At 37.3% G+C, this 21,205-nt stretch overlaps 1 protein-coding gene across 4 annotated transcripts in view; it reads left to right on the forward strand.

Moving 5' to 3' along the window:
• Window positions 1–21,205, forward strand: part of DLGAP2 (DLG associated protein 2) — a 438,256-nt gene that overhangs the window by 388,689 nt on the left and 28,362 nt on the right. For all 4 annotated transcript variants that reach the window (XM_079325551.1, XM_079325552.1, XM_079325553.1 and 1 more), the window contains 2 exons: window positions 2,232–2,451; window positions 19,603–19,952. In XM_079325551.1, coding sequence (XP_079181677.1) covers window positions 2,232–2,451; window positions 19,603–19,952 — 570 coding nt within the window. The remainder of the gene's footprint in view (window positions 1–2,231; window positions 2,452–19,602; window positions 19,953–21,205) is intronic.

The following is a 21,205-nucleotide window of genomic DNA, read 5'->3' on the forward strand; positions in this document are numbered from 1 at the left end:
GGAGCAAAAGAGTTTCTTCCAGGACAGTGCACATCCCAAGTGGGCTGAGAGCCCTCTGGAAATGTTTGTCAATCTGCCCTGACTGCAGAGAGCTGGGAGGGGCTAGTCACCTGACTAATGCCCTTCAGTCAAATTCCTTAATTTCTATGATGTAATTCTAAATATAATCTTACGTGCACACATTAGAATTACAAAGTCAGTCATTTTCCAAACCTTTCACCATTTTTTTCACAGCGCCCTCGTGAAAACTGTTCCAATCATTCTGAGGCGTTGGTTTTTATTAAAGCTGGTTTGGTTATTTTGTCTTTGTATAACACTCTGCTTTTGAGAAAGTTTTATGTGTATTAAATCCTGCATTCAAAGCAAATGCTGTCAGCTGCCATCTAAAAATGTTTTCACATAGAACTAGTTTAACATCTTCTTCCTCTTTGACCATGTCTGTGCACAGAGATGTTCACTGAGCTGTCCATGATGATTAGTTGATTTCAGTAGTGGTTAAAATTCTTCATTTCAGTGTGCATTACCTGGAAAGTGTCCACAATAGATTTCATTTGCAGGTAGATTGCTCAATTGGCCAGATTAACTAAACCTGCTGCATATAGTTCCTTGCTTTTTCAGTGTTCACTAACCTATGCAACTTTATGTTAGCCACACACTTCCTTCCTGACAGTCCAGCTGTTTCCAGACCATTAATAAATGCATTTAATAGGTATTACCCAAAGCAAATGTATTAAAATATTGAGTTCTGAACATTTGCTGTTTCCTGTTCTTTTTCCATGACACCATCCTCCTCTCGTTCCATCTACCTAATAGCAGTGTGTATAATTTGTGGTATTTTTTATGCCTTTTGTGAGATCCTTCCTTTTTCACACCTGACAAAGGGTAGACTCAAGAAGAATGCTGAATTCCATGATTTATATTATTAAGTTTGAAAACTTTTAATTTTCTTTGGTCAGTAATCTTAGTTTGAAAGAAGTGGCTAAGGCTTGCAGAGTTTATGGATTAAACTACCATATATATCCTGATCAACAATATTGCAAAATAGTTCAGAGTAAGATTTTTTTGATCTCTGAGATTGCATTCGTCTACTTAACTTTATTAAAAGCAAATTTTATGAAGAGTAATTTAATTCTTTTCAGAGGATTTTTAGTAGCCAACATGTCTTACATGAAATTAAAATATCAGTTATTCAGTTATTCATAATCATCAGAACTTCTCTATAAAATTTCCATTTGCTTAACCAAAACCCTAAAACATTTGAAACATTTGATGGGACTCTCTTTCCATAATGAATGAAGCACTAGGAGCACTTAGCAGCTGTATAGGAAAATTAATATCAACTGGGTGCGCCATTTAGTGATGCCATAAATTTAACTTGTAAAACTATTCATACTGATTCTGATTTCTAACACTCACTTTTTAGAAAAAAATAATTTTCAGAAAGTTATGCAATATTTGTCCAGTGTTAACTAGCGATCTGATTTTGGATAAGCACAATATTGAATTACTCAGGTACATTTACAGGTAGTTAGGGCTGCCTTCAGGGAACTTTTGTGCCTACAGTGAATGCAGTAGGTAGAATTAAGGCACTAATCTTCAAAACAGCAACATATGGTTAGCTACTGGGAGGTTCCCCAAGCCTGGCCACTCTGCCTAAGCCCAGTTTATCATGAAAATTGCCTCTAAACAGGCACAGCGTTGCATCATGCCCAACCTGCAAGGCAGGGCTAGCAGTTCCTGGCCAGGCTCTGCAGGGAGCTGGAGGTACTCCTGAAATACCCCAAGGGCACAACCTGCTAGAGGGTCCAGGAGGCAAAGCTGGGCTGCTCTGACTGGCAGAGTGCCACAGCCAGTAGAAGTCTCATATTTTATATATTTTATATATTTTATATAATGCTGCTGAGGAGAAGGCTCTTCCATGGCAGTGAACTGCTAACCCAGTTAAGCAGGCAGTGACTTTGGCTTGGGTCCCTGCTCAACTATGCCAAAAGATATGAAATGTAGCATTAATGTATGGCATGTGTGATGCATTTAATATAGACACATTTAATATACATGTAAACAGCTGATGTAAGTTAAACAATGTGAATGTGATCAGAAGGGATTACTACATTTTAACTATTTGCTAAAACAGTTCTTCATCAATGTACAGGTGTCCATTTGAGATGTTGAGGCCGTGATGATCACAAAAAGCAAGTCAAAAATCAAATGCATTGTTGTTGTTTATTCAGATGAGTGAAGCAGAGGTTAATGGACAGTTTGAATCGGTGTGTGAATCAGTGTTTAGTGAAGTTGAAGCTCAGGCAATGGATGCCCTTGACCTCCCTGGATGTTTCCGGACAAGGAGCCACAGTTACTTGCGTGCCATTCAGGCAGGCTATTCCCAGGATGATGAATGTATACCTGCACTGGCATCTTCCAACATCACCTCAACCATCAGGTCAACCACAGGTAAGCAAGTCTCCACTGACCTTCCACTGCTCTGCATGTAAAAGCATATCAGCTTGTTTTCTAAAAGGATCTTTCACTCTAGAAACATTTTCCCTGTGTAAGGATAATGTTTGATACCAGCATTCTTATGTTTGTAATACTGTACCATTGTGACCATCTTGGAATCAGCTCCTTCTGGGAGGAATCTTGCATGCATATTGTAATGGACCTGGATTTTTGACCTCCATTTCACATACATATAGTTATCTAGGTGCAAATATAAAAATACAAGTGCAAATGGTATCATTTCAATATTGTTAGACATTAATGTGTTTTATCTATCAAGTAACTGCTCTTCTAAATGAGGTTAGTTGTGCTAATTTTAGTTTAGGTTGTTACCTAAGTGCCAAAAAAAAGAGAAGTAAAATTTTTAAAAATTGGTCTAAATACTCGAAGGCAGTTAATGTAAAAGGTAATTAATTACTTTTAGGAAAATTGTAACCAACTGTACTGGTGCATTGAATTGTAAACGTTTTGGCAAGCCTCACACAACTGCTATTACTCAGCAGCAGCCATTAGCATTCATTCTTACAACACTCACTGTTATGATCTTTTAACATTCTTCTGGCACTTTCTTTTTTCTTATTAGTTGCTTAGCAAAGACAATAGCTTTATACATTTTTGAATTTTAGCATATATTGGTAGGGAAAAGATTGCACAGAGAGCCATTAAATAATTTAAGTGGAATCTATAGGAAATATGTATTCTTGGTAAATTGATCCAAATTCACTTCTACATTTTCAAATACGTTAATGCCAGTTCCTAATTATGATAGTGTCCTTGCCACATTAAGTTGTAGTGCAGGCTACCCATCTACAAAAAGGTAAAAATGAGTTCAAAATGTATCATATAAAAATACTTTTAAATTATTTGCCTGACCCATCTGTTGTATAACAGAACATTGGGAGCTTAGAAAGGAAGCTGTGGTTGAATAACAAATATTTGCATACCAGAAGTAGCATAAAATGTTCTTTTATCTTAAGCATAGTATTTTAATTGTTATATAAAACTTTGTGTAAAACTAGAAATTGTTGCTTACAGTGCCCCCTCTAGGGATATTTCTGTTCTTTGATTAATAGAGGTGCTATCATGATATAAAATGAGATCTTATTGCTACCCCAGGGACTAATTTTCATCTTTATCATATATTACTATGTGATCATTATGAAGACACCTTCCATGGCAAAAGACACAAATAGATGCTTATTTTGGAGTCTGACTCCATGCACTGAATTGGAATATTTTCAGAATTACCTTGGTTACCAAGAATTACCTTGGTTACTTGGTTGAAAGAATTTATTTCCCTCAGAGTGACAAAGCTGAATAATATAATATTTTTTGGAAAATACAAGATTAGGTAGTAAGTATGTTTACATTACAGGATTTTCATACTCATGAAAAATGTTTTGCATTGATTAATAGTCTTCTGATTAAATACTGTGCTTTTGAAAATTTTAAGCTTCTTTTCACATGTAACTTCTTCATCTCAGAAATTATTTATCAGATAGATTTTCTTGCTCACAATGTAATTCTTCTTCATTGTTGTGGTGAGGTGATATTGGCAATCTGTAGAAAAAAGATTATTTGAGGTGTTTTCCTGATCCGAAATTATTTCCATGCCTATGGACTGTATGTGGCTCTGAGTGTAATTCTGTAATTAAAATGTCATCTCTGAGAAAGTTTGTCCTCAGCTTCTCTATAAAGTAAATATGAAAATCAGAAATAATTATCTGATATTCAAGAAGAGTAAGGATTATGTGATTCACTTTCAAGGGAAATTTCAGTTGCCAAACAAGTTCTTGTTTTTAAAATCCTAGGTGTAATGCTTACATTTTTCTGTCTTCAGTCCTTGTCACTTTGGAGGGAGATGCTGCCTTTTCTATCCTTACTATAACTTTTACAAAAATCTTACTTCATTCCTTTCTGAAAATTGTAAAAGAAGCAGTTGCCTGAAATGTGAAAATGATGTTACTAGATATTTGACATTCAAATAAATGTCAGAAAGGTCAGACTTTCACATCAGCTTTTAGTTCCAATTCAGTCTTTTGAATTCGTAGGAAAATTACATTAACTTCTTTTTTGCTTCTGATGTAACAAATTCTTCTTGGCAAAGAAACTAAAGATTTTTTTTAGAAAATTAACAGCCATTTCAATTTAATTATTCCATTCAATTTTAGTTATATAGGTCATGACTGCCCCTTATCATTGTCATAAAGCAATTGGTTCATAACACACAGGCTTAGCTAAAAATTAATTCTTGTAACTAAAAATGTAAACCTAAAATAAAATTGTATTATTTGATCTCCGAATTCAACTACAAAAGTATAGAATATATATTTACAGCATGCATTTTACTAAAATATTCCTAGATGAATTAACAACTTCCAGGAGGTTGCAACTATAGTGAATATTATGTGGGATATTATTAAGGGACTATGCTAACAGGATTTTCTAATGGAAAATGAACTACCAGCATTGGGCTCTTCTTAACTGCATACAGCTTCACAGAGAAAGCCCAATGAAACATTGGTGCTAAAGAACACACGACTTCTGCATGGATCCATGCAGTTTAATTATTTGTGGAATTTCTCCCCCTCTGAAGGAGACTGTGACAGGCCCAGGGCACTCCCTGCTGCCCCAGGTGTAAATGAGAGAGACAAGTGACAGTGCAGGGAGGCAGCCAGCATTGCTGGCCATGGTAAGCCAGACCTGGCCTCTGTGTCACCCCTGCTGAGACTCTTGTTTCACTGAGATTAGGGAATTTCTAGCCATCACATTTCATTTTGTGAGGAGATAATGAACCCAGTAAAAGATAGTTGATGTTAAAAGCCCTGAATGGCAGCATATGCTTTCTGCCTCTGAACCGTATCCAGTCACAGCTGTCAGATGCACAGCTGAGAAAATACAGCTCCAGCTGCTGCTGCCTCCCACCTCGTTCCTCCATCACAGACAACATGTAATTTCCTGAATGGGAAGTCACTGAATGCAGGAGTCATCCTAAGTGCTACTGATTTACAGCTCTGCTACTCCTGCAAGCAGAGCTTCACTTTTCAGGAAGAGTTCATAGAAACTGGGTCACTTTCCCAGGCAGTGGCAGCCTGGTTCCCTGTTGTGCAAGCTCCCCATGCCACAGGAGCTGGGCAGACCCTTCCCGTGGGACAGGAGGGTGGCACGGTGCAGTGGGAGCACAGGCTGCAGGGGGATGGGGCTGAGCCACCACAGCTGAGCCCACAGCCAGCCCTGGCTGTAGAGTCCTGCTGGGGAATGGGGCAGCAGTCGGGAGCAGGGCTGCAGGGACACCTCGTCCCAACTGCAGCACCTGGCTTCTCTTACTCAAAACCAGTTCAGATACTGCAGCCTGTTCTATGAAAACATAACCAGCAAGGACCTCTGGAAAATATTAATAACCCCCTCCCTAGTTTCCCCTTCGTCTGAGAAGGTCAGCTTATTTTTCCTACAAGTTCTCTATGTAGAGAGAGTCCTTTATATTAATCACTCTGTATGTTATAGACTATTTCAGGATGTCTCCTCACAGGTTTTTTTCTGTGGTTTTACTGTGAATGCAGAAACACTGAATTGCAATGGCAATGCAGGTAGCAGTTAGGATGGTCTCTTGTGAAACAGAAGAACAAGCTGCAATCCCTTCCCTGAGACAGAGATAGAGAGAATAACTTGATATTTGCACTTCTGGCCAACTTGAACACCAACTTATCATCTGTTCAGATGTGGGGGCACACATATTTTCTCCTGATGATATTATATTCATTGCATAAGACACTTTCATATTTATTGAGATAAACATTTCCTCTCTGGACCACTGCTCAGGATGTTTACCCACCAGATGGAATATCTTCTCAGTGTATATTGCTTTTATATTCAAATCGAAACAACTAGCCAGAAATACTAAATAGGTGACTGAATTAGATGTAAAAAATCCTTCTCCAGCAACAAGCATGGACTAAGCAGCCTCTGTGAAGTTCTTTGGTTCTTTGATTTTTAGTCTGATGAAAAGGATCATTTTCAGTTTCTTAAAACAACTCCATGTATTCCTCTAACCTTTTTTTTTTTTTTTAAATTTTTTTTTTTTTTTTTTTTTTTTTTGGCTAAAACAGTATTTTTGGCTGGATTAATGATAAATGAATGGATTAATGATTTTAAAAATCCACCTAGCTACACACTTCAGCACAATGGGTACTTGGTCAGGATACATAAAGGCATCCTGGATTTCTGTCCTACATTCAATGTCCAAAATAATTTCTCCCACTTCAGGGATTTTCTGCTAATCTTGAAAAAATTTTAGCATGAAGCATTGCTGGATTTAGCATTGCTAGTAACTGTATTCCTAGCCCTAAGTTTCCAGTATACTGCATAAAGTTTTTTCATTTTTCTAGAAAACATGGCATAATGCAATCTGTCAGATTTTTCCAACTTTAATGATTCTCTCAGCTCTGCACACACCTCCTTCTTTCTGATTCATAGCAGGTAGCTCAACTGAGCTCATGCCTGCTAAAGATTTCATTGAGGGAAAATGAAAAGTAGGGAACTGTCTTTGGGTCATTTTACTTTTGCTAGTCAGCTGGACTCTGCTTGGCAATGAGTAAACTTCAGAGAATTCCACATTTACTGAACTATTCAACACTAATTCCAAAATCAATTAATTCAAATAAGGTCACATTGGATCAGGGAGTTTTCAATTAGAGCTCCTACAATACTCAGGATGCCTGAGGAATTGCAGGTTTCCCTTCCCTTGACTTCAAGCTATTTTCAGCATTCCATTTTCAAATAAAGGGCTCTGTAAGGGGAATTTTTACAGCCCATGTTTGATATTTAGCCACAAAATTCTCATGGTCAGTGAACTGATTGCATAGTCATGTACTTACAAAAGTAAATTAATGAGAATATGATATTTTGTGGAGAAATTGTACTGTTCCATAGCATGGCTACACCTTCAAACTCTAAAAGCACTGTTTCACTGGTTGCTATCTGAACACTAATAACATTAGTGTTATTGTTTTTAGTTTTTTCTGGTTTGTGAGGTTTTTTGTCACATATGAAAATACCAAAGGGGGGAAAAAGCCATGGTGCTACTGCATATGGCAGTCCTCCCAGAGAAAAAACATAAGTGTCAGGACTGCTCAGCTTGGGGAAGAAAAAGCTCAGAAGGAATTTTATAAATGTGTATAAATATAAAAATTTAGGGGGGAAATGCTCTTCAATTCTTAAAAATTATTTGTGAGCAACAGATGTGTGGTTTTCTTTTATTTCCTCAAATACGTGATACTTCATCCAGGTGGCTGTTTGGATCTTCTTAATCTGATGCACTATGGCTATAAAATCCAGCCAAATAGGGGAAAACCTATGCATGAAGTAACATCTCCCCTATTTCTGTTCTCTCTATAGCAATAAATGCTCAGTCTGAGAGGATTTTACTGGTATCCATTGCTAAGTAATAGCTAGCAGTGGAATCCACAACAGGTATGTTTAAAGATACAAAGCATTGAGTCCAAATAAGGTATAGGAGGCTGTGTTATTAATCATAATTTATTATGTTGACTTTCTTTAATTACTGTTGGGGCTCTATGGAATTATCTGACACTCTAACTCTCTGCAGGAAACACCATCTATCTCTGGGAGCATTTAGGCATCCTGAGTTAATCCTTTGATGCTGTGCCAACTTGTGTTCCTATACTGTGAGAATAAATCTTACCCTAACTAATCATGAGCCCAGTTCTATACTTGGATACGGACACATAATTTTCATTGCTCTGGGTGTATCTGGAGAGCATAATTAGTCTTTAATTTTTTTAAGATACTGAAGTTCTGTTGCTGTGCTGATTCTGCTGTTCAAGAGCAGCTCTACATGGCAGAAATGGCCCAGGAAGTCTAGGATGAAGGTGACACAAACACTTTGGTTCAAGGAGCTCGACAGGATGGCCAAGGGGCTGTCACAGCTGTTCACAGCTCTGGGATTCCTGGAGATGGAGTAAGGCTGTGCTAATCAGGGCTGCCTGGCCTCTTCAAGCTGATGAGGCATGAAAGCAGTTGGAACAGTAAGCCAGGAGCTTTTCATAATTTTCATTCTCGCTGGTGCAGATTATATTCAGAGTCAAAGATAAAAAATGAAGTCACTGCCTTCCATCTATGGTTAGTTTAAAAATGTGTAATGACTGTTTCTCTCTTGCTCCTGCTGTTCTGTGCTTGACAAAATTCCTCCATAACCCTCTGGATTTGCCAGACATCTGGCTCTTTTTTTATTAAAAAGGACACCTATGCTGCCTCCCCTGGCTGAATTTGGCTTCAAAGCTATGCTGTTCACAGTTTTCTCAGCTATGTTTTATTTATGGTATTATATGGAAAAAAAAAAAAAAAAAAAAAAAAAAAAAAAAAAAAAAAAAAAAGAAGAAGAAGAATTTATCAGAAAAATATAACATGCAAGGAAGGTGGTTCACTGCTCAGTTTGAACCTTTCCTGATGTGGTAGAAGCTGACAGTGGCAGATGTAAATCTCAGCCCAGCTATTCACCTGAGGTTGCCAGAGGGCTTTGTCTGTGCAGCTGAGGGAAGCACACAGGATGGGTGACCCTGGAAGCACCAGCTCATTGTGCTCCTTTGCACTGGAAAAGAAGGAAGGATCCTGCCTGTGCTTCTCCTCCTGTGAAAGAAAATAACCACTAATGAGTCTTCTCAGAAGCTCTGCATGTGTTCAGTCCTGGTTTTTTGTTGAAGATATATGTGTCAGGAGCAGTAATGATAGACTGTGCCAGTGATACAAACATCATTTGAGCCATTTCTGAATCAGGAAACTTTTTCAGACTCAGATCTACCCTAGAAAGACAAGTGATAAACCTGATACTTAAAACACGTTGGAAAGATTTTTTTCCAGAATATCAGAAAAAATAAAGACACTAAAATTGGTGAATTCCTAGGGCATAACCTGGCAGAATTAGCCTTTGACCAGACAGGTTAGTTGAACTGTGTTGGGTTAGCCTTCAGGTCAAGTCAATTAACATAGATGCTTTTGTGCAATCTAAGTTGTCTAAGTCCCCAGGACAACAAACTAATCAAAGGAAATTGACTGGTACAATTTGAGACATTTCAGACACCTACACAGGACCTAGAAGAGAATTGCATCATTCTAGACAAGAGGCTGTTGTTTAGGGAGGAAGGCTTTGGTACCTGTATTTTGGTGAGTTACAGACTGAATACAGTGTATGGATCCTATTGTGCCCCAACATAGAATCAACAAACCTCAACCTACACTGAGGTGTTTTATTGTCAATGAATAGCACTTTGATAGTTCCTGACAAAGTCTTACTTGCTGTAAGGCCAAGGTTCAGTCTCAATATATAGTCCATTAAAAATTACACATTGGAAACCACAAACACCAGAGTAATCCCAACAGCACACTACTACTCCTCAAGGACAATTAGAGGACATCCAGAGTTATGGAAGATAGTTGAAGTGAGTAAAATACCACTTGGCTTTCTAAGAATGAGCACAGCATATCAAAGACACATCAACATTAATTTTATATGCATTTCTTTACCTTGTGGGACATTCCTGTGTCCAGAAAAATACATGTATTTCCACTCTCTGTCTCCTTCCTCCAGTCAAGAAATTATAGAAATTTCAGTCATGAAAGTTCATCTCATGTGATCCATATATCTAAAATGTAGGTGTTGAAGGCAATCACCTTAATATCCAACTATAGCCAATGGATATATATGTCCTTTACAACTTGTACCCATTATGAAAGACGTGGTGCTCTGGATATACCTGTTTCTCTCTGTTGTCTATTAAAATGGCCTACAATTATAGCATTGTATAGCTACCTAATTTTAATTAATCTAAGGCAAAAGTTAAATCTATTCAAATTGCATTTTAGGATGAAAACTAAGGTTAAAATCGGGTCCCACTGAAACCAAGGGAAACTGAGAGAACCAGGCTCTGACTTACAAGTCTGAAAGGTCAAAACACAGCAGCATCCTTTTTTACACCTTAATACAGGGCTGCGAGCCTACAAGTAGCTTTTTTAGCACTGGTTTTGACACCCATACTGACTCCATCCAACTGCTTCTTGGGTAAAATTGGATTTGACAAAACAGTGCACTCTGGGTTTGTGTCCAGACTTGTAATCTCTGTGGATTAATTGTTTAAAGGCATTGAATTGCATTTGTTTAAAATATCTAGTAATCACTTAAGTTCTTTAATGCAGACTATTATCATAATATAGTGATAAAATGATGCAACATTTCCTTAAGGGTTTTTGAGAAACAAACAAAAAAATAATTGTTTTTCTCATCCTCTTCATTTTAAAATTCCTTACTGTAAGTTAAATAAAATTACAAACTACACATAGTTACTGTAAGAAAGAGAATAGAATAAAGAAAAAACAAAACCAATTATAAGCCTACATAACATTCATGAGGGGGTTTAGGAGGCTGATGAAAATTAATTCAACCAAATGAAAAGGCTACATGGGCGTTCAAGAACAAATTCTACAGAAAAACATTTTCAGTATTTTTGTTTCATTTCCATGTGAAAAGAATGGCACAAGGAGAGTGATTCTTACTGTATGGAACTTTTTTTCTCTTTGTCTCTAACTGTGTTGTTGATGGGACAAATGCAGTCTGTATTCCTGAAAAGCTGCACATGCATTTTGAAAATGAAATATAGTTAAAGGAACATTTTTCCTTCCTGTAACTGAAAAACTGAGATGGTGCTTTTTAATGCAACTTCAGTATTTTAGAGGCACATAGGAACTGTTTAGAAGAGCAGTACAGCTGTCAGCACTTTGCTGTGCCATCTACAGGATACTGGTTAGGCTGTAATTTCTTGCTAATTAACTGATCTAAAATAGAACCCTTTGTAACCAGTCCATCAGCAATCTATGAGGTTTGTGTTGCCCACATCTCTTTTAATTTTAGCAAAGGCCTACGGTTTCTGATCTTGATGTCTTGTTTGATTTGCATTTCTGTTTTGAGACTAACATTAATTACACTGTCAAAACATATTTATCATTTATGTAACATGGAGCTGCCTACAGACCTCAGTTTTCTCAATATGGAGGTAACATCTTGCACATTGAATTACTTGATTATAGTAATTCCTTTTATACATTTCTTCTCCAGGGAGACTGTAGAGGCTCCAGCTTTTTCCAAATTTAGTGGTCACATTTCCACTTAATTGTTAGTTTCCTGTACAAAATCAGATAGAAGTTCAGAACTGAAGGATCTGCTCTGAGTATTGAGACTAACCTGTCGCCCACACAGATTTTTCTTTTTTCTTTTTTTTTTTTAAAAAAAAAAAACCTCATCCAGTAATTTTGCCTTATTTCAGTAAATTTTAATTGAGGTTATGTGTCATACTAATGATTTCAGTGGTTTTTAAAAGTACTGCACAGATTCTGTTTATCAGAGAGATGTCAAAGACAGATGCTGCTTAAAAAAATAGGTTTTTAATATGTAATTTATTTGGCAGCAGTGTCTCAGTGATGCATTATTTTGAAAATCTTTGTAAAAAAAGTTATATATAGGAAGCACAGTTCTTATCTGTGTCAATAATAAGTTAATATAATGGTCCAGATCCTGAGCTGGTAGGAATTGGACAGATTCCACTGTCTTCAATATCAACATTTTCAATGGGATTAAAAGCATGGTCTAATCTAGTGCCTCAAACTTCTAATTCAATGTTAAAAATTACAGAAATACAGAAGGTTTGCCCTTCATTCCTGTCTGGAGTTACAAAGATACCTTGGGCAAAGCTGGTACTGGCTGCTATGCAGTAGTTTCAGCAGAAGGGCTCAAGGTGCTAGAAACTGGGTTTCAGTCCTTACTGCAGGCAAGTTCCATTCAGATTTGCTTTACCATGCAGCTCACAGAGGATGAGGAGCAGGGGAGATGAAGCTCCCACCTTTCCAAAGAGCACTGGTAACAAAAGACAGGAGGGGTTATGTCCCAAACCAGTGTGCCACAGGAACAGAGCTTTGGGCTGGGGTTTTTATCATCCCTTTGGGCATTTCATAGCACCACAGAATCACTAAGTTTGGATAAGACCTCCAAGGTCATCGAGTCCAACCTGTGACTGGACACCACCATGTCAACTAAATCAACTGCCAGGCCCACTTGTTACTTAACACTTTCAGTGATGGTAACTGGAAAAACTTAGATGTCCTAATTTGAGCTGGCTGTCCTTGGTTGTCTTTATGGCTGACAGAGAAAAGCATAGGATGATTCATTTCCTGGTAAAATAAGCATCTAAAATGGGCACGAATTGCCCCCAGAATTGCTTATTTTTCTCACAGAAATTCTAAAAGTGATTGGACAACTAACTTAGACCTGGATGACTGGGTTTTTTCAGTGACTGATGTGAGATAGACTCCCATGTATAGTTCCCAAAAACTGTCTTGAAGATCCTATGTAATTCACTGTTACTAAAAGACTCTGCTTAAAGTACTGGCACAGAATAAATGCAACATTTTGCCCTTACAGACTTTGCCAACATGAGACTACCAATTAACATCTGACTTTAGGATGTAACAAATATCCAGGTTAACTTAATCACAAGACATGTCAAAATGATCCAACAGGAAAAAAGATTACAAAGTTATAAATGAATAATATCCAGGCAATGCTTTAATATATGTAGTTTAAATAAAGTGCAGCCTGTGCTGATAAAAATCATCTACGTGTAAGCAGTCCTTACAAAAAAAAATCTCATAAAAATATCACAGTGATATTTTTATATCTCATATATATATATATAATAGTGATATATATATCTCTCACTGTTTCTTACTGTTTAATCCCAAAATAAATAGACAGGGTCTTTTCACAGATAACCAAACTCAAGACTCTCTCTATTGAGAAACTCTCTGGTCTCTTTACTGGCTAGGACTCATCATGGAGGCCTGAATGAGAAAAGGGAAGAAGCAGAAGGGTTAACAACTAAAGTATCTCTCTGATTATGTTAGAGAGAAATTTATTCAGAATTTAATTAAAAGAGTTAACTTAATTAAAACCAAAATTATCTCTTGAATTTCAATCACAGTATGACATTGGTAAGTTTTAATGACTATTTTTGAAAGGTTTGAATATCCTTGCAATTAAAAAAAAACATTCTCAACTACCTTAAAAATGGAGAAACTCCTGAACATGGAAAGCCCTCAGAAATTACAGGATCTTTCACAACCAGATCAGCAAGCAGAGGTGTGGACCTTTCCAGGGAGGAGCAAAGGAAAGGGCTGGAGAACCCTGGACTGTATGTGCCACGTTTGCCTTGCCTGCCCTACACCCACATACAGACAATATTTCAATTTAAATACAAGTGGGTGTGTTAAAGGAGCACTCTGAAGGACTTGATTTGCGTTCAGGGGCCGGTCTAGGGTCAGGCAATGGAGCAAATATCTCTTTTTTTCTGTGCAGCCTGAGCACATAACTGCTCCAGCAGTGAAAGAATAAAGTAGAGACCCCAATCATCAGCGTAGGTTTTGAGGCAGTCAGTGAGGGCACACATTGAAAATGGCAAGCTTGGATCCAAACAGACTGATTTACTGATTTACTTGAATCCAAAGTCTGATTCAACCTTTTGTCTTCATTCTAACAGATCCATTTTTCTTAATTAAATACCAGAGGCTACACATGTTAAAACTAAGCATTTTAAAATATTTTTCTTATGACTGAACTTTAAAGGTATTACTGATTCAAGAAGGAAACCCCTTACTGCCATTTCAGAATTTGACTGAGAAAAGCTGATTATTTTGTACAATCAAACTCGCCTGTTTGACACTACAGTCTCCTTTTAATGATGTTTGGAGTCAGAGACTGGTGTAGATGCAAGTTGTAATGAGACATATATAAAAAGATGTGTCCCAACACCCCCTCTTTTAAATTTCATTCTTATTTTTGACATTCATACTTTGTTAGAAAAAGCATCAAATAATTAATTCTGCATGTAAGAAATAAACTCTTTTAGTGTCTGAGATTTTTTTTTTTTTCTCAAATGTCCCCTTTGATTTTTTAATGTTTTTTTAATGATCATCATTCTGTGTTTTGAGAAGTAACTGTTAGGCATCCATATGTACATTTTTATTTTAGGAGTAACTCCGAATTCCTAATGACCATGATGGAGAACAGTGGAGAGATTTCAGGGCATTTCAGGGACAGTCATGTTAGCTGGGACTTCCAAAGCCTTTGGCTAGAACAGTATGCACCAAAAGACAATTCCAAAAACTGACTACTCTTTTGATACAGGATGAGATTTGCCTTTCATTATGAGAAGGTCTCTTTTTCTTCTTCTGAAACAATTTCAGGGTTGGTGTTGAATTTCCTAGTGCAAAGCAGAAGCTCTAGCAGCAGCCTGGGCTCCTGCATTGTGTTTCTGCTGGTGCTGTGGTGCTCAGAGGAGCTGTGTGCCTTCAGCAACCTGCCCCTGGGACCTCTGTCCCCAGGACAGCTCTAGGCTCCCTGCAGAGTAATTATCCTCCTTTTGAATAAACCTTCTTACAAAACAGAAAATCCAGTTTACTCCTGCCACAACCATTTCCTTTAATTGATGGTGCTTTCATGTATATTCATCATCCAGCTAACTTTGTGATCTCAGCCTAAATAATGTTATTTTGACTAAGTGCTTAATGGTTATATTGATTTGTAAAAACCCCTCAGGTGATTTTATCTTGCAAATGGACCAAAAGTGGTGATTTTTTAAAAAGCTGCCTTTTGAAAGGTGTTCTGAATGTCACCTACAGCCACTGCTATTTCATCAAATAGATCACATTTCTCCTACTGCCTTGCATCTGTGAAGGTCAAATATAAGGTCTTATATCTCAATTGACTTCTTTTAGTAACTTTATTTCCAGTATAAACTTTTTGGAACTGAAATATGGGTGGAGTAACTGACTTCTGTGGCTGTAACAACAGCAACTTTCAGCAAGTTTAGACAAATGCAGTGTAGATTAAGAGGGATATTCGGCTTCCAGCAACATCAGTTAAATTGTTATTATGAATTATCAGGAAATCTTCATTGTGTTTCTACTGTGTGTACCAAAACCACCAAATTGCCAGTTTTCCACTGCTGGAATTTTCTTCCTGGCTACTCTGTAGTACTGTCATAGCACCTGATATTTTGCTTTGTGACCGATGCTGCCTGGATGGCATCAGACAGCACATTTAAAAAAAATTATTGTGGTTTACAGAACAGGTCATTTGTAGCCCTCTCTGTGCCAACTTTGGCACTGCTGGGCAATCTTGTGTATGTGAGGGTCTGGCACTTAAAGTATCAATCCTTACAAAACTATTTGATGTTTTACACTTTTTCTTGACTGAGTGACAAGTTAATGCATGTTATGCTGCACTGCTACATCCTCATTTCTCCTGGACAATTTATACCTGGTTTGCATCATTTTTGAATCTGATCCACTATGAAGCAGCACAGAACCATTTTTTTCTCTGCATTTCTCTAACAATCCCCTTTCTTAAAGGAAAATCCAGTGGAGCCAATTACACATATTTATGTTGAAGTGCAGCAAGTACCTAAGCAGTTAATACTTCAATTTTAATAGGAGTCTGAAATACCCATATAGTTTAGGACTAAAACAATTTTTTACCATTTTTGTAATTTTTGATTGATAATTGATTGATAAGCTAATAGAGGGAGACAGAATGTATGTTAGGACCTTAAAAAAATACTTTTCCCACTTTATTAAATTAGGTAAAAAAATCTGCTTCATATATCAAGATAGCCTTTTAATATAACTGGAAAGAAAATTTTTGTTTCTTTTTCTAGTTTTATCATAAAAAGACCTATTTATGTCTTGTGCCATCTAGTTTCTTCTTCTTTGCATGTCACAGCAGCTAAAGATTTTGCAAACTGAAGAACAGCATTACAGAGGTCTTTTGCTTTTCCTTTACTTGAGCCTCATTGCTCAGCAGCAGGACTGGTGAGAGAAATATCAGGAATGTCCAGGATATGCACACTAAAACCACTAAAAAATTAAAGAAATCAGAAAACAAAAGAAATCAGAAATCTTTGGTCAGCACCAGGAACAACAGGAAGTTATCCTGCATTGATGTTTTATGATGCAAAGGTGACAGGAGCCCCTGCCCATCAGCATAAGCAATGATAAAAAAAAAAGTTCCTTGTCTATTAGGAGAAGGAAATGTTTCTTCCCATATGTAATGTGTTGTATTTACAATTGCCAGGACCAAGAGCTAGACATGACAGAAAAGCATTATTCTTGATAACAGGAGTATTCTCAGTTGCCATTACTAATTGAAACAATAAGTGACATAAAATTTCATGCTTCAGACCTTAGGGCAGGACTTATCTATTAGAGATCTAAACCCAAGCATGAACAGTAAACGGTGGTGTTACTTTCTTCTTTAACAAGACCCTAATCTGTTATTTAGTCATCTCTTAAGTCAGCCACAGGTGCCAAGTTATCCCACTTACTTCACTAGAAACACTTTAGTGTTTAAAGCAAATAGAAGTTGATAGCAAGATTTGACTCTCTGTCCTTTTTCTTGATTTTGTTAATCTCCAATTAGTCCCAGATTTCTGTCTCTGAAACTGTTATTCCAGATAAGAATTCATTAACAGTGTAGAGATGGATTTTTTTTATTCCCTGCTCAATATTTGATCTCTGTGACTGTATAAGAATTAATTTCATTTCTTCCTGCCATATTTCACTGTAAACATGTAGCCATTTTCTCACAAACTTCCAGTCTACTGGAAGTTTCTTCTACTTGTTGAACTTGTTGAACATCTGAGGGATTTTTTATTTCTGCTTAGTGTTCATAATCAAATGCTTGCCAGAACACTGCAGTTACTCTAATACTTGGTGGCTTTAAATCATGTCACTCCACTGAAGTAATCAGACATTTTTAGAATAATATATTCAATCCTAGGGGTAGAGAAAATGGGGGGAAGTAAAAAAGGCAAGAAATTGTTTTGGTTTTGCCACAGGGAGAATTTTTCTTCTTCAGAAATGAAAATGAAGATTAAGTCAGCTATGAAGGGTTGCAACAGCAGTTTAACATTCATATTCATTAGAGAGAGAAGTGATCTGCTGCTCAATTAGTAGGGATATACCTGCTTGTGATGTTTCATTAGCACATTAACCATATGTTTGATTATTCACTGCTATTCTTTTACATGGAGTCAGATGTAAAAAACAGTAAAGTAGTTATCACAGTGATAACCTGTCTTATGTTGCACATAAAATTGGCTTCCTGTGCTGGATATTGTTCACCCTATTTCACCACATTTTCTCTATTTCTAATGTTGATCACTTGCATCTACATTTGCAGGGGCAAGGTGGGGGAGCAGCATTATGGCAACTCTCTTAGTGGAAACATTCCTTAGACCCACAGCTTGAATTCATTAGACTCTGTCTTAATTTCCAATCGTTACAGCCTCCCCTTCTGTGAACTTTCTGTACTCCCTAAAGCATCTGAAAAATATTGAGTTTTTACTTTCTTCTTAATTGCTGGTTACAAAACTGACAGGAGATAAGATTGGTGATAGGGCAACCAAAGGGCACTTCAAAAAAAGCCATCTCAGATTCTGAAGAGCATGTTTCACGTTTTACATATTTCACTCTGTTAGAGCAATTTAGCTCAGAGCAAGGCTATAAATCTCTACCAGAATTGAGCAGCATCAATAGTAATTCAGAATGTTCTTTAAATTGAGGTTTTCTTTCCTAGCTCTTTCTCTCCTTTATGTATGATAACACTTTTCTTTATGATTATCAGGAGTCAACATTTAAGAGTTGCTTTCTCTAACTCACTGTTCACATAGGCTAACCTGGTGATACAGACTTAGCAGTCCAAGCAGTTAATTCCTGAGCTGATCTCTTCATTCCAGATAGCTGCAACAAAGCCTTATATAAAAATACACAATTGGAGAGGCTGACTTCATTGCTTGTCAGCCCATACTGGTGTAATGGGAAGAGGAGTTTTTATAGAATCCTTTTTGGACTCAAGTAACCCCAATTCCAAGGTCACCTGAGTCACTGTTGCAATGTCAATCCATTTAGTAACACTACACAAAGGCAAACTTACTCCTGTAACTATATAGAAAGTGAATTGGACTCGGTTTCTCCATGCAGGAATAAAGATATACCACAATGCATTTTTTTATCAGTTGATTATTTTATGAATTATGATTATATGTTCTTTGGGGAAAATACTCTTCCACTACAGAAATACACTTATTTGTACCAAAAAAGGTGAAAAAGCGGATAATGGGCTTAGACAATAAGAAATTCAGCAGTGTGATATTCATGACTAAATATTAATCTCTATGAAATTTTTAAAATTTTGTAAGGAACAGTAGTGGAACAGTTCTGCCTCTGTAGAGTTTTCTTGGATCTTTTATTGAGCCCTATGCTGGAAGACAGAATCTATGTTAAACCAGCCTCATAACTGCTCTGCTCATCAAAGTATTAATAGCTTTGCATATATTACAATATTTTTAACATGCCTTGAATTTCCTTTTATCAAATGTATTGTGAATATTTTTAAAATGTACTCTTCTTGCACAAGTAACCAATCTTGCATAATTCCAACCAGTGTACCTAGAAGGATTTTAAAAGGTTAAAATGTGGTATACCATAAAGTAGAATTTGTTGAATAATATTTTGTTCCAGTATATTGATACTATTTTCTTAATATACTGTATCCATTCAAAGCTCACAGTTCAAATAATAAAAATGGGGGGTGGGGGGAAATCTTTCTTTACTTCTTTTATGAGCTTGATCGCATAATCTCAGGAGCCTCAGTGCATACTTACCCAGCACAAGCCTTAACACACATATCCTTGCTAACTCTCTTTCATCTTCATTGTAATTTGGGACTCCCAATTCCACCTGTTCCTTCTTTCTTGTTGAAGTAAAATGTTTCTGTGGACAGCCAACTGACTCTGAATGACATTTTCAAATAATAGTGAGGTTCATGAAGAGCACTACATTACACTATCATAAGTTTTAAGCAGCACAATCTTAAGGTGATTTTTGTCGTCAAGTTTCCATCTGAATAATTTTCATTTCTCTCTTTCTACTTTTGTTTTTTTTTTTCTTTCCGCTTATTTTTTTCCCCCTTTTTAATTCTTCCCATAGCCGTAACTTACACAAGTTACAAGAAAACCCCCCCGCCAGTACCCCCTCGTACCACTTCCAAGCCGCTGATCTCGGTGACGGCGCAGAGCAGCACGGAGTCCACGCAGGACGCGTACCACGACGGCCGCGCGCAGAGGATGTCGCCGTGGCCGCAGGACGGGCGGGGCATGTACAACTCCACCGACAGCCTGGACAGCACCAAGGCCATGAACCTGGCCCTGGAGACGGCGGCTGCCCAGCGCCACGCGGCCGAGAGCCAGGGCGGCTCCATCCGCACCAGCGACAAGGCCATCCTTGTGACCAAGGCGGAGGAGTTCCTCAAGAGCCGGCGCTCCTCCATAGGCATCCAGGTAGCCCATGGTTGACATCTGTCTCTGATGAATTGCTCGTCTTCTTTCTGTAAATAGCATAGAATGAGTCGTTCAGCTTCACTCGCTCTAATAATCCAACAAACAGCCCCTGGCTACTTAGCGTTAATTGCAATTCGCATCGTGGCTCGGCAGAAAAGTTTCCGGCTAATACTCTGTACCTGGGAGAAAATGAATGAATAAATCTCTAGGGAGGTTACCTGTCATTAGCACTTGATATGAAAATTATACTGCAGAGCTACAGGTGAACAGCATGTTCATCTCCTTCCCTCCATGAATTCAGTCCTTTTTATAGAATTTCACCAGCTTTAAAATGCTTTACTGTACTTTTTCCATTATATTTCTCTTTTGACCTTGGAAAATGTGTAAAGCCACTCGATCTTCAAGTATTCTAATCAAAAAAAGATCCTTGTCCTTTTAATTGCGCTTGGAAGAAGGTATCAAAAAAGAGTAATAAGTGTTCTGCTGTAGACACAGCATAATTAGAGATGGCAAGTAATAAAATAACACTAACAAACACAGTCTTTGAGCATTCTTCCATTTGTCCATCAAAACCCACAATATTTATTTCACCGGACAAAATGTGTGTCAGACTGTGGAAAGCTCAGTCAAGTTCTGTTGTTTTGGGCAAATGAAATAAGACAATTCCAAATGCAAATTTTGATAGCTATTCCTTCTGCTAAATGGTAAGCACTAGATAGCTAGAAATGGTCATTTGTTCAAATCCCTTGGGCATACCAAGTAATAATAAAAATTGGAAAGTTGAACTTGCAAGGAGTGTGACCCCCTTTGAGACAGAAGTAGAGGAAAGTGTAGGCTTGTGTTCTGATGAATATCCTCTTTTACATCACTGCGTTCACTTTTGTGCTCACTTTTGCTAGATTAGCGATGGAGAAACTGACATTTATTTTGACATAGGTATTGTGGAGACAGCAACATAGTTCTTGAGAAGGTAATTGTCCATGTAAAAAGCCCAGTGAGTGACTGCATATTAGAAATATACAAGAATATAAAAGAAAGGATATGATTTTCTTTAAAAGTAGTAATTGCATTTCCATTAATTTCATAATATAGTCATAGAAAAGTGTTTGGGTTAAGCATGTCACAGCTGCTGATTGAACTTTACAGGTTAACATTTTAGCATGCTGTAATTTTGCTGTTCCATAATGCATTAGACTAATGGGAAGGAATCAGCTTTGCCAGAAAGCTGTTTGTCCATTTCCTTGATATAAAAG

Source organism: Erithacus rubecula (assembly GCF_903797595.1).
Source record: "Erithacus rubecula genome assembly, chromosome: 2".
Classification (NCBI taxonomy): Eukaryota; Metazoa; Chordata; class Aves; order Passeriformes; family Muscicapidae; genus Erithacus; species Erithacus rubecula.